The 13,605-nt window shown below is 45.7% G+C and overlaps 1 protein-coding gene across 1 annotated transcript; it reads right to left on the reverse strand.

Moving 5' to 3' along the window:
- Nucleotides 1-12,241: 12,241 nt before the first annotated feature.
- On the reverse strand, nucleotides 12,242-13,602 carry LOC107114201 (interferon-inducible GTPase 5-like; the record flags this gene model as incomplete). The annotated part of the gene is made up of 1 exon (XM_015415639.1): nucleotides 12,242-13,602. A coding segment is annotated over one exon (1,005 nt), but the record flags the coding sequence as incomplete, so codon positions are not given.
- Between the last annotated feature and the right edge of the window lie 3 nt (nucleotides 13,603-13,605).

A 13,605-nucleotide genomic window follows, 5' to 3' on the forward strand; every position in this document is an offset into this window, starting at 1 on the left:
CTTCCTGTTCATGGGGATGGTTGCCGGGGCTATTTCATTCTTTGGTCTTTATGCCTTGTTTTCCCACACCCACGTTGGCTCCATTTCCATATATATTGTTGCCATGTCGGCCAGCTGTGTGGCAGGTATGTCATTGAATTGGCTAGAAGTGGTGGGACTCCCTCAGTTTCTTTGCATGGGTTTGCTATGCCTTTTTTAAAATTTCATTCCTTATCTTTTGAATGATTACTTCATTTATACCTCACCTTTCATCCCAATCAGGACCCAAAGCAGGTTATGTAGTTCTCCCCTCCTTATTATCTTCATAACAACCTTATGAGGTCAGTTAAGACAAGGCTGGGCGATTGACCCAAGATCACATAATTGGGTTCATGTAGCTGCGGTGGCTCAAGTGGTTAACTTCTGTATTTGCATGGGTTTGCTATGCCTTTTTAAAAAAAATTTCATTCCTTATCTTTTGAATGATTACTTCATCTATACCTCACCTTTCATCCCAATCAGGACCCAAAGCAGGTTATGTAGTTCTCTCCTCCTTATTATCTTCATAACAACCTTATGAGGTCGGTTAAGACAAGGCTGGGCGATTGACCCAGGATCACATAATTGGGTTCATGTAGCTGTGGTGGCTCAAATGGTTAAGACGCTGAACTGCAGGCTGTGGAAGGTCGGTAGTTCAGCAGTTTGAGACCCGAGTGTGCCGCATGACGGAGTGAGCTCCTGTCTCTAGTTCCAGCTCCTGCCAACCTAGCAGTTCGAAAGCAAGAAATTGCAAGTAGATAAATAGGTACCACTTCAGTGGGAAGGTAACAGCGTTCCGTGCACCTTGGTGTTTAGTCATGCCGGCCACATGACCACGGAAATGTCTTCGGATAGCGCTGGCTCTATCCTGGTGTAATGCTTTCTTCGATCTGCTATTTTTTCCTGCTTGCTGGTCGGGAATGCTGCTGTTCTCCTCCCTCTTCTCTAGCACGCCCGGTGTTTGCCAGCACCCATTAGCTTTACACAAGGCACTAAATTACTTAAGGCAACAAGCCAACAAGCTATAAACTTCTCTTTACATTCAAAGAGAAGAGCTAGGGGAACCCATTAGCATAACTCATTAGCATATGCCACACACCCTGACATCAGGGGCCCGGCGGTGGACCTGCAAGGCTGGCGGGAGTGTGAGGACTCCCCGCCAGGGCCCTCCCTGGCCCCAGGCAGGCAGGGGTGGGGAGAGGCAGGGGGGAAGCAACTTACCCTCCCTCTTCTCCTGCCTCCTCCTGGCTGAAGGAGGGCTGGAAGCGGGGCGGGTGGAAGCAGGGGGCGGGGCTTCGTCATGTGCCCTGCCCCCTGTACCTCACCCGGGGGAACTGCGATCCTCCGTGTTCCCCCCCGAAATGACCTTTGTCTGTAGTCTGGAGATAAGTCTTCATTACCATAAGGAGTTTGGCAACTCAGCGACCTTCTGTTCAGGGACACCCACTCAAGCTGTGGATTTGGGTTTGGCCAAGTAGCCCTGAGACATTTTCCAAGGCTTCTCTTCTCTACAGTTGCTGTGGGGCTATTCTAGGGTTGCCAGCCCCCCCCCCAGTAGAAGTGGGGGTCCCCTGCTGCCAGGATCCACCTCCCTGCCACCGATCAGCTGGCCGACAGGGGAGGACTCATTCTGAAAAAGAGGGAGAATCGTTTGACCTGAAGCAACATGTCAGTGTCACTGACCTTGTGACCTGGAAGTTATGTCATCACTTCCTGGACATTGGGCCAACACACTGTTATTTGGGCAAAACTCTATGTTGGAGACCAAATTTACCACAGAGCTTTCCCCAAATACCAGAACATCACCCCAACATCCTTTAAGTGATTGTCACTTACGGGTACATGGGCAGTAGGGTTGCCAAGTCCATTCTACCCCCCAGCGGGAGACTTTGGGGGGCGTTCCCGGAGGGGATGTCCACCCCGACTCACCCACCCAGTGGGTGCATGGGGAAACACCCGCTCCCTGCACTTAAAGGGGCCCCTTTAAGTGCAGGGAGCTGGAAGGCTTCGCATGCCCAATCTCTGCTTGGAGATCGGGTGCGTGGGAAACGCCATCTCCCTGCACTTAAAAGGAGCCCCTTTAAATGCAGGGAGAAGGGAGAGGGATGGCTGCAGGTGTTGAAGCTTGGGGGTGGGGGTTCCCCTGTCGGCCAGCTGGCCTGCGGCGGGTAAAACCCCCCAAAAGCGGGGGAGCCCTGCCAAACCGGGGGGGGGGGGTTTGGTGGAGGGGGGTTGGCAACCCTAGTGGGCAGTGATGTAGACATGTCACTGTATGTTGGCTGGGCCTACCTGCTGCTTCCGGTAAGTCCCCCCACATCCTCCGCGGGTTACCAGGAGGGAGCTGGAAAACCTAATTCATTTTGCTTAAAACCATTAACATCACAAACAGGACTACCAGCTCCTCTGTATGGTGAGGCAGGTACAAGAACTCTGCAGGGACTGGGGGTTCCTAAGAAATAACTCCTGTTTTGTTTTTTTAATGTTCCCAGGTGTTTGCTTCATGGTTGCCATGGCCTCATTCACAGAACTGTACAACCGTTCATTCTCATACCACACAACGTGGCTTGGATGGCCCTTTCGTGCTGGCTGGGTCTTGTTCCCTCTGTTTTTTATAACTGGTTAGTATATACCTGAATGGTTAGACCTGGTCACCATGCAATTGTTCTTGAATGATTCAGAGCTGGTCTAGAAGTCATAGCTTCAACACCCTGCAACTTCTGGCTCTGGACACCAATGTGGCTCAGTAAGGAAGCAAAGGCAATGCTCTAAAAAGGAATAGGAAGACTTTAAGTTAAGCATATTGCGAGCGTAGGTAGGATGCCAGTAAAAGAACTGTCATGAGAATGAAAAGGCAGGCAAAGATTTATCTGGGACTCAAGAGCTTCCTAGAGATGCTTTTCAGAAAACAGGAGAGGTGAACGGTTAGCAGGAACCCAAGTATGGACCATGGGAAGATTTGTGCTGGCAAACTGAAATAACTTTCCCAGGGTGCTCTTGTTCTTCAATGACTTATAGGGAGTCCTTGTTTGTGCCACTTCCTTTTTTTTTTTTTTGAGCTATAAAACCTGTACGGATACTTAATGAAAGTTTCTGTCATGATCGTGACTAGCAAGGTTCTCCATAGGCTGCCACCATTCTGGTACAGGGTCTCCTTGGGAGGGCTCAGAGCACCCACCCAACTCCTTATGTCCACTCTTTCTCAGTAGGGTATGCTTTATACGTGACCAAATGAGGTGTGTGGACCCAGGCAGAATAATTAACATGAAATCAACCCTGACTGTTCCCTGGAAGGCCAGATACTGAAGCTGAAGCTCAACTACTTTGGCCACCAAATGAGAAGGGAGCACTCACTGGAGAAGACCCTGATGCTGGGAAAGACTGAAGGTCAAAGAAGATGGGGACGGCAAAGGATGAGATGGTTAGACAGTGTCATAGATGCAGTGAACATGAAATTGAGCAAACTTCAGAGGACGGCGGAAGACAGGAAGGCCTGGCGTGATCTGGTCCATGGGGTCGCGAAGAGTCGGACTCGACTGTGTGACTGAACAACAACAAATAATAACAACTGTAATTCAAGTAATGTGTAAAATATTGAGAACTGTCAAGGCAGATACACAAACAAAGAAAAGAACCCTAATGCGTCTGACCCTAGATGTCTCTTGGTGACTGGCTTCAAAGTGACTCACCCCTTCCTGTATGAGGGACCCCTCCTTCTGTAGCTGCCTTTCCTCAGCTCTGCTTCCTTGGAGTGAACAACCTCCCACTTTGGGCTAGGCTTTTTATCACTTCTTTCTTGACACCATCTTATATTCCTGTACGGGTTGACGCTTTCTCTCCAAATCCCCTGTTAACCAATCACAGGGTCCAAAGGGTACCTGGGAAAGGTAGGCCCTGTAGACACTCTAGTGCAGGCTTCCCTCGAGCCTGTAGGCCTTCATAGAGTCTGTATGCCTCATTGCTATAGGCCTAGGATCATTACAGTTATTGGTGATGTTAAGCAGTAACTTTTCAGTTCTCTTTATCTGCATTTTGAGCCAGTTTGGTGTAGTGATTAAGTGTGCAGACTCTAATCTGGGAGAACCAGGTTTGATTCCCCACTCCTCCACTTGCACCTGCTGATGTGACCTTGGGTCAGTCACAAGCTCTGGCACAGCTGTCCTAGAAAAAGAGCAGTTTGTGTCAGAGTTCTCTCAGCCCCACCCACCTCACAAGGTGTCTGTTGTGGGGAGAGGAAAGGAAAGGAGTTTGTAAACCGCTCTGAGACACCTTTGGGTAGTGAAGGGCGGGGTATAAATCCAATCTCTTCTTCTTCTACTTCTTCTTTCATTACAAAACGTGGAACCCTGATATACGTCTTGGACTATCAGCATGGGAGGTCTCTGAGGATTGGATAAGCAGTGAGATCCATCAGTGGTTCGGATGTTTCTAGAGATGCTCCCTTCATCTTTATACTGATGATGTTTCTTTTCACTCCTGACAGGTGGACTTGCTTTGAGATAGCATCTGGTGCTAAATTGGTAGTGCTGAGTCCAGATCCATGGAACTCATTCTGAAAGAAACAAGAAAAGCAGCCCCTGACTTTTTAAGGAAAGGGGGGGGAAAGAATTTCTCCCCTTCAAGTTGACTTTTTTGTATGAAGAAATTATAGCCAATACTGTTCTTTTTTGTGCCCAAATTTCTAAATTTTCTCTGTTCAAAATGTGTACTTAAAAATAAATAAATGAATACCCAATTATTTTAAGAGATGTGATGTTCTTTACATCAGAGTTGTGCAACACATCCATCAGTGGGTTCTAGCTTTTGTGACTAAGGGGATTCTCCATTTTGAGAGGCAGGAAACCTCTAAATACCAGTGCAGAAAACCTCTGAACACTAGTGGTAGGAGGTCACAAGAAGGAGGCCTTAGCCTCTATGGTCCTCTAGAGCAGCAAGCCAGTCACTGTGTGAAACAGAATGCTGGTCTAGAATGCTGGATTGCATTAGCTTTCTTCACAGCCACATTGCACTGCAGGCTCGTGTTTAGCTTGTGATCAACCATAACACCTAGATCCCTTTTACATGTGCTGCTGTCAAGCCAGGTCCCTCCCATTCTATATTTGTGCCTTTGATTTTTTGTACCTAAGTGTAGGACTTTGCACTTATCTCTATTGAAATTCATTTTATTTGTCTCAGTCCACTGTTCCAGCCTATCTAGATAATTTTGAATCCTGACTCTGTCTTTTTCAGAATTAGCAATCCCAGCTTCGTATCATCTACAAATTTGAAAAGCATCCCCTCTATGTCTTCCTCCAGGTCATTTATAAAAACATTAAACACCACCGGGCCTAGGACAGAGCCCTGTGGCACTCCACTTGAGACTTCCTTCCATGTAGATGCAGAGCCATTTACAAATACTGGTTGGGTATTTGTAATGAATCCATCCAACAGTTGTACCATCCAGCCCACACTTAACCAGCTTATCCTCAAGGATATAATGAGAAACTTAATCAAATGCTTTATTGAAACCTAGATACACTATATCCACTGCATTGCCAGAGTCAACCATTTTAGTAACTCTTTCAAAAAAGGAGATAAGGTTGGTCTGGCATGACTTATTCTTGATAAACCCAGGCTGGCTACTACCAATTAACTCATTCCGTTCAAGGTGCTCACAGACAGAGCGTTTAGTAATCTGCTCTAGAATTTTCCCATGTATTGATGTCAAACTGACAGGCCTGTAATTTCCCGGGTCTGCCTTTTTCCCCTTCTTGAAGATCGGGACAACATTCGCTTTTCTCCAGTCTTCCGGAACAACACCAGCACACCAGTACATCTCAAAGATTAGAGCCAGAGGCTCTGAAATAACATCTGTAATTTCTTTTAGCACCCTGGGATGCAAGCCATCCGACCCTGGAGATTTGAAAGTATTTAAGGCAGCTAGATGCTCTCTAACCATTTCCTTACTTACTCTGGACTGGCAGTTCCTTCTTCCTTCATATGCCCTGCATTCTTCAGTTTGTATACAGCTTGCCTTATGGTTAAAGACCAATGCAAAGTGAGAGTTGAGTAATTCCGTTTTGCCTTCATCCCTTGTTCAGGCTTGACTGTCTTCCCCTAGCAATGATCTTACCCCATCCCTGTTCTTCTTTTTGCTGCGAACACAGGCATAGAATTTTTTCTTGTTATTTTTAGCATCCCTCACAAGCCTCAGCTCCATCTGCGCTTTAGCCTTTCTGACACCATTCCTACAGGTTCGAGGCTGCTTCTTGTACTCACCCTCAGTAATCTGACCCTCCTTCCATTTCCTGTACACTTCCCTTTTTAGCTCTTCAGAGAGTTCCTTGTTTAGCCACCTTGGCTTCATTACCGGTCTCCCACCTTTCTTTCTCACCAGAACAGTTTGCGATTGTGCCTTAAGCACTTCATTTTTCAGCATCACCCATCCGTCTTATGCAGATTCCCCCCTCAGCATTTCCAGCCATGGGATCCTACCTATTATTTCTCTGAGTTTTTAAAAACCAGCTTTCCTAAAGTCCAGGATACGAGTCCTACTATGTCCTGGTTTCACATCCTTCTCTACGTCACGTTCCAAGCTGACATGGTCACGATTCCCCAAAGATCCCACAACATTCACTTCATCAATCAGTTCTTCCTTGTTAGTCAGAATTAAATGTAGGATAGCAGATCCTCTGGTTCCCACCTCCACCTTCTGAGAGATGAAGTTGTCTGCATCTAATTCCCTCTTGAAGCCATCCATGCTCGTAGCCGCCACCACCTTCTGTGGCAGTGAATTCCATGTGTTAATCACTCTTTGGGGGAAGAAGTACTTCCTTTTATCCATTCTAACCTGACCACTCAGCAATTTCATGGAGTGCCCACAAGTTCTTGTATTGTGAGAAAGGGAGAAAAGTACCTCTTTCTCAACCTGCTCTATCCTATGCATAATCTTGTAAACCCCTATCATGTCACCCCTCAGTCGTCATTTTTCCAAGCTAAAGAGCCCCAAGTGCTTTAACTTTTCTTCATAGGGAAAGTGTTCCAACCCTTTTATCATTCCAGTTGCCCTTTTCTGCACTTTTTTCAATGCTATAATATCCTATTTATTTATTTATTTATTTTTGGGATTTATATCCCGCCCTACCCATACGGCCCAGGGTGGCAAACAAGCGGCTGTGCCGGAGATAAAACATAAATTACAATTAAAACTTCAGTAAATACAAACTAAAATGGTGCTGTACAGTTCAATTTATAAAAGATCAAGATGGTCGATGTCACTCACTGGTGGGCAATGGTCTAAAAGCAGGAGTGCCCGAGTCATGTTCCCCTTCTGGGCAACATCTGTCCACACCCCATGCCAGGGTAGATGGTAAAACAGGCCACGTTGATGGTATAGTGGCGGCGGCGGCGGCTCCTACTCGAAAGCCTGGCGGAAGAGCTCCGTCTTACAGGCCCTGCAGAACTGTACAAGGTCCCGCAGGGCCTGGATCTCCGCCGGGAGCTCATTCCACCAGGTAGGAGCCGCCACCGAAAAAGCCCTGGCCTTGGTCTGGGCAAACTTGATGTCCCGTGGGCCTGGTACCTCAAGGAGGTCCAGGCTCCCTGATCGCAGCGCTCTTGGGGGAACATATGGGAAGAGGCGGTCCCTAAGGTGTGGTGGCCAGAACTGTACACAGAACTCCAAATAAGGTCGCACAGGGGAGTTAAGCAAGAATGCATCCTTGCTCTACTACTATTCAATTTATACCTTAATGACTTAACTTCTTATATATATGGAAATGAATTTCATCCACCTTCCCAGGTCCATGTTAAATTACCCAGTCTAGTATATGCAGATGATACTGCCCTTTTGTCAAGGTCTGCGGTTGGCCTACACAAGCTCTTAAGTTTCTTCTTGGAATATTGTTCCAGAAAAGGCTTAGTTATTAATGTTGCTAAGTTTAAGGTTCTTCTTTTTAGTAAAAAGAAAATGGAAGGTAAAGAAGTATAAATGGTTGGTGGCAGGTCAACCTATGGAGCAAGTAGAGCATTTTAAATATTTAGGAATCATCTTTCAAGCAAATCTTTCCTAGAAGGGGCACTTGAACTCTGCTGTTAGATGCTCTATGAGTACTGGGAAGGTAATCTCAAGGCCCCGGTCACACGGAAGGTTTTGGCCTGGGAGAGGGACGGATTGGGGGTGCAGCAAATGGGCGCGATCTCACCGCAACATCTGGGAAGCGGCGCTCACCCATGCCTAAAGCCGGAAAACCCACTGCAAAAAAGAACCACCTACAGAGGAGGACTTACCTGGAATGCCACATCAAGCGCGGCTTTGGGATCGCCGGCGCACCCGTCGTCTGGAGCAATCCAGGCTCCTGGCCGAATGCACATGTGCACACATGTGCAGTTCGGCTGCCGTGCTCTTCCTTCAGTGGTTCCCCCCCCCCGGCATCTGATCATGCCGGGGAGGCACTGCGCAGCGGCTCAGGGGATCTATGTGATCCCGCCATCGCATGTCTCTTTTGGTGCAGCTTTCAAAAGCCGCACTTTGCCCGTGCTCCCCCCATGTGGCAGGGGCCCAAGACTTTTTTTATTACACGGGTGGCCAATATGTTCCTAAAGAAGTCAAAGTATTCAATGCTAAAGTTGCCGGGCAGATGCTATATGCTGCCAGTGTCTGGATCTGTGCTGTAACAGACAATATCGACAGACCTCTAAAAAGTTTCCTACACAATATTCTGGGAACACCTCAGTGTGTGTCCGGAATACCCTGAGAGCCCAAGTTTGAGAGATGTCTAATGAAGCAAAGGCCTAGAGAAGAGCATTTGCTTTGAAAATTAGGACTCTAAGATCAAACCCAGATATGAACCTTCTCAGTCTAGTCAAGCTGGACCACCACACAAGTGATTGGGACAGATTATTGGACCATAAACTATTATGTCTGGGTATCACCCATGATGTGATAGAAGTAATGAGTAGACATGAACTGTCACAGCTCATTAGAAGATGTTTGAGAGACTTTGACTATGAGAGCAGTCGATTAGAGCCCGCAGAGTGTGCTCAACCTTTTCAGTAGGCATTCAGCCTCCAACAACAATGCCAAACTCCTTATCTGAGGTCATTCTTCCAAAGAATAGAAGGCCATTCGTGCTGGCGCACCTGAGTGCCCTACCTTCAGCTGTGATGCCAGGAAGATTTAATGGGATTTCATACTCTAATTGCTGCACCTGTAAAATTGACTCTGCGGATCATATTTTGTTTGATTTTCCCAAATTTTCAGCTCTAAGAGATAAACTGATCTCTCGTTTTTTTAATCCGGACTTTCTCCAGAAACAAAATCATCCTGGTTACTTAGAGATGAAGACTAACAAACTACTCTGTGGCTGTGATCATACAGAATGCCATGCGAATTTAAAGGGTGCAATCAGACAACATCTGGGAAGTGCCCCGCAGCCATCGGCAACCCATTCTGCTCCGCTGCAGAAATGGAGTTAAAAGACATTGGGGAAAATCTGGTAGGAAATGGGTTGCGACTGACCACGGATGGACATTCCCCTGTCTGATTGCTCCAGTGTGCTCTCATGGCATTGGGATGGTCTGATCAGGCCATCCCGACTCCGTGCCGTTGTTCCCCCCCCCTTGCAGTATGCACATCTGTAGACTTTTGTAGGGTTCAATAACGACACAACACACAGAGCTTAGTACAAGCTCTCTGATCATCTCAATTCATCTCTCTGTTCCAACTGTTCTGTCTGAACTGCCTGTCAGAAGTGCTTTATTCAGAAAAAAAGCAAAAACATCCATGGTACAGTGAAAGTGTTACATTTTGAAGCCTCTATGCTAGAAACACAGAATGTTCTTCTCACAGCTCAAATCATCCTTGAATGTTGCAAATCTTGTGCTCTCAGTAATTCATTGTGCTCTTTAATGATATAATAGGCTCATACAGACTCAGCAAAGATTGTGCCCTGCTTGCCAATCTCCCATTGCCAATCTCCCTGTGAGAACAGAAGCCTCTCTGGGCGTGCCTCGCAGAGATTTTTCCATTCCCACACACATCATTGCAAACGCCTCAGGGCAGAGGTGCAATTCATTGATCCCTCGTTTAAGCGTATGGAAAACAAACAGCACACAAAAAAAACACAACTCATCCACAGTTGCCTCTGATCCCACACTGACAGACTGCACCCACAGCTTTAAAGGGAGGTGTGATCATGCAACTGCAGGTCAAATTCCTCCGGAGGAAATAGCCTCACTTCCCCCCCCCCATTTTATCTGGCATATGTGACCGCACCCTGCATGTGGCAAAATTTCTAGCAGCTTCTGTCAAATCACATGACAACTTCTGCAGTAGCGATCTTTAAATTTTCCATGTTTTCCTGTGGAACGTGGTTTATTGTGGGATGAGGGTTTGCTGTTTAGGACTTTGGTTGCAAAAACACTAAGGACAATAATCTGATTTGTACATTCCACCTATACATACCAGAATGTGCAGGACAGTCTTACCAGCTGCAAACAAGAGCATTGCTGCTAGAGGTCATTTCGGGGGGGATCGCGGGGGATCGCAGTTCCCCCGAGTGAGGTATGGGGGCAGGGCACATGATGAAGCCCCGCCCCCTGCTTCCGGCTGCCCCGCTTCCGGCCCTCATTCAGCCAGGAGGAAGCAGGAGAAGAGGGCATATGCTAATGAGTTATGCTAATGAGTTCCCCTAGCTCTTTTTCTACGAAATGACCCCTGATTGCTGCAATGGTAGAAACACCAAATTAGGTCTCTGGGCTCAACTGCAACATGAGAGTGTGCAAATGAATGTGCATGTGTGTATTAGTGCATTCCTACCATTGGATGATCTCCTTCAAATCTCCTTTCATGACTGGGTACATCTGGGTCCTTTATCATCTCATGGTTAACCAACAAGCAGACTTTATTTTTTTATGTTTAAATGTTTTTATTATATATTTAGAATCTTAACATATACAACAATTTCTGTAATCAACATTTCAGAGTAAGTAATTTGTAAGTACATGTTTTTTTGAATAAATTTGCATTAAGCATAGTGGAGAATAATTGAAATGTTTTATAATTAAATAATTAAAAACATTAATACAAGTACGGTATATAGCTTGAGAATACTATACAATCAAGAGTAACTGTTACAAGTGATTATGTAGAGATTCTTTTTTGATGTTCTACTTAAAAAGTTTTAAATGACTAGTTTATTAAAGCACACTATAGATGAATAGATTAAATGAAATGTCAGCCCATACCAAATATGCAAAGCAGAAGAGATGAATGGAATGATCAAGCAAGTAAGCCAAAATAAGGACATACTATCAAACCGTTACATGAATGAAATGACCAGATACTACAGAATGCTGTACAAAAGATGAGTAGGAGTCTTATGGAGACAGTATTAATGAAGGTTAAAAGGTTAAGTCTGATAACTACAAGTGAACAGCAAAGCCATTTCAAAACATGACAGAAAGAGGAAACTTGGGGTGCAGGTCAAGCAAAACAGCTCAAATAAGTAAAAACTAATGACATAACAGCAAATAGCCAAATTTCTCTAGAACTCAAGCTTTCTCCCACTGCCCTCCAGCCCACCTAGTTAAAAGCAAAAGCTAAACCTTAATACATTTGTATCTACTGTTAGGAGTCAGGTGTTGTCAATCCAGCTGGTGGGTCCACTCCCCTATTTGTAGAGAAGAGTTAACCAGGCAAACAGTGCAGTCCTATGCAGTTCTACTCAGAATCCTGTTCAGGTCTATGCAGTGGGGCTTATTCCCAGGAAAGTGTTCCAAGGATTAGAAGAAATTAGAGAGGATGAAGAGAGGACTGATGCCTGAAATTGAGGAACTGGTGCCCAAGAACTGAGGTTCCCTGTCCACCCCTGCACATATTGTCACTTCCAAAGGCACACCCAACGCTTCCCCTTGGGCAATGCTGTGCTGAAAAGGATCAACTTTTGTTGCAGTGCTAAGAAAAGGAAAAGATACCACAAGGAAGAGTTTCTAACCAGCATTGACTTATTGAGCAACATTCTCTATTTTGAGCTGGGCCACTTGTATTGTTTTTCATGTTCTCCTTGGTCTGCAATACGAACTACGAGAAACCAGCACAGGATGTTCACGGTTCCATAGGGACCGTTTGAGTGTTTGGCACATTGAGTGAGAACACCTGAAAGCACTTCCATTAAGAAAACTGAAAAATGTCTTTATTTGCCACTATGGTACTCGACCATATAGTTCAAGTTCTAGTTAACAGTGTGGAGATGGGGCTTCGAATCAGAAAGTGAAATCCTGTTTCCTTTCCTTTCCAATATACAGTGCATGACCATTATGCATAATTTTGATGCCTCAGCTTTTCTTTTCAGGAGGCTCCTTAGCTGGGACTCTTAATGCTCAACAGCTTTCCTTGATTGTTCTGAGCATTTTCGTTCAGTTTTTTTCCAGAAGCTTCTCAGGAGGGAGAATGGGGCTCCAAAAGATCTGCCCCACCAACTAGGATATCCAACATGGGTATGATACCCAGAATCAGTTCTGAAGTTTGGTTTCCTTGTTCTCTGCATGAATGTCCAGCACTGTTTGCCTCAGTCACTTCTCCACATGAGGTGTCTTGGTCCTTTACTTGTCTGAGGACTCTGCAGCTTTTGCCCAGACATTCTCAGCATCTTCCTCAACATCATGCAGAAAGTTCTTCAGCAAGTAGAATGTTGTTATAAAAGAAAGCCCTCCGCCAGTAGGAGAGCCCAACACAGGTACAAAATCAATCACAAATTCGACCGCCATCTCTGTTCCACACAATAATGACTTGGTCAGCAGATCAATCACAAATTCTTTGGTGATTTGGCTGGCCATTGGGGACTTTTTGATAGCTGATCGCAACACGTCAACAGGTTTGCCAACCCGGTTCGCAAGTCTATGGAGGGAACCTTCATCCAGACCAAAGGCTTTGCAAAAATATGTCATTGTTCCAACCAAGATGTCGATATCACAGACGAGAGAGAGGCCAGGGACAGGGATTGCCCCGATGCCACAAGACACAAGGGCTACTTTCCATATAAAGGAATCCATAGCAGCCTTTTTCTTCTTCAGAACTTCTTTGGAGAAAGCTGGCATAGCTGCAATTAAAACTTCTCTCTTGAGATCACTCAAGTCATTCTCCAAGGTCTCTTGAAGGAGGGGGAAGTCATACAGATCCAAATCCCACCTGGAGATGAGAAAAACCATTGGAACAGATTCTCCTCCCTGTGTCAGGTTATCTCTGCAGTATGTCCTAATCTTCTCCAGGCATTTCTCCTCACTGAAGCCTGGTTTCCTTCTTTCAGAATCTATACTGACATCCACTTTGGTGCGCACGTAGTAGAACTTCTTGCCCATCTTCTGAATTTCACAAGCCAGGAGGGCATCAATTGTAGTGAAGCGATTTGAGGCAACGATGATGAAGAAATCATACTCCGCAAAATGTACCTGCTTCAGGTATTGCTTTGGTTCAAAGTGGGGAGTCCCAATTCCTGGAAGATCCCATAGTGTTACTTTGGGGAAGGTGGGATGTGGATATTTCTGTCGCTCCATCGTAGTTTGTGTTTCTCCAGTCTCAGCTGCACCTTCTCCAAAATCTGTCATTCCCCG

Source organism: Gekko japonicus, unplaced genomic scaffold, assembly GCF_001447785.1.
Source record: "Gekko japonicus isolate JY-2015 unplaced genomic scaffold, Gekko_japonicus_V1.1 scaffold3151, whole genome shotgun sequence".
NCBI lineage: Eukaryota > Metazoa > Chordata > Lepidosauria > Squamata > Gekkonidae > Gekko > Gekko japonicus.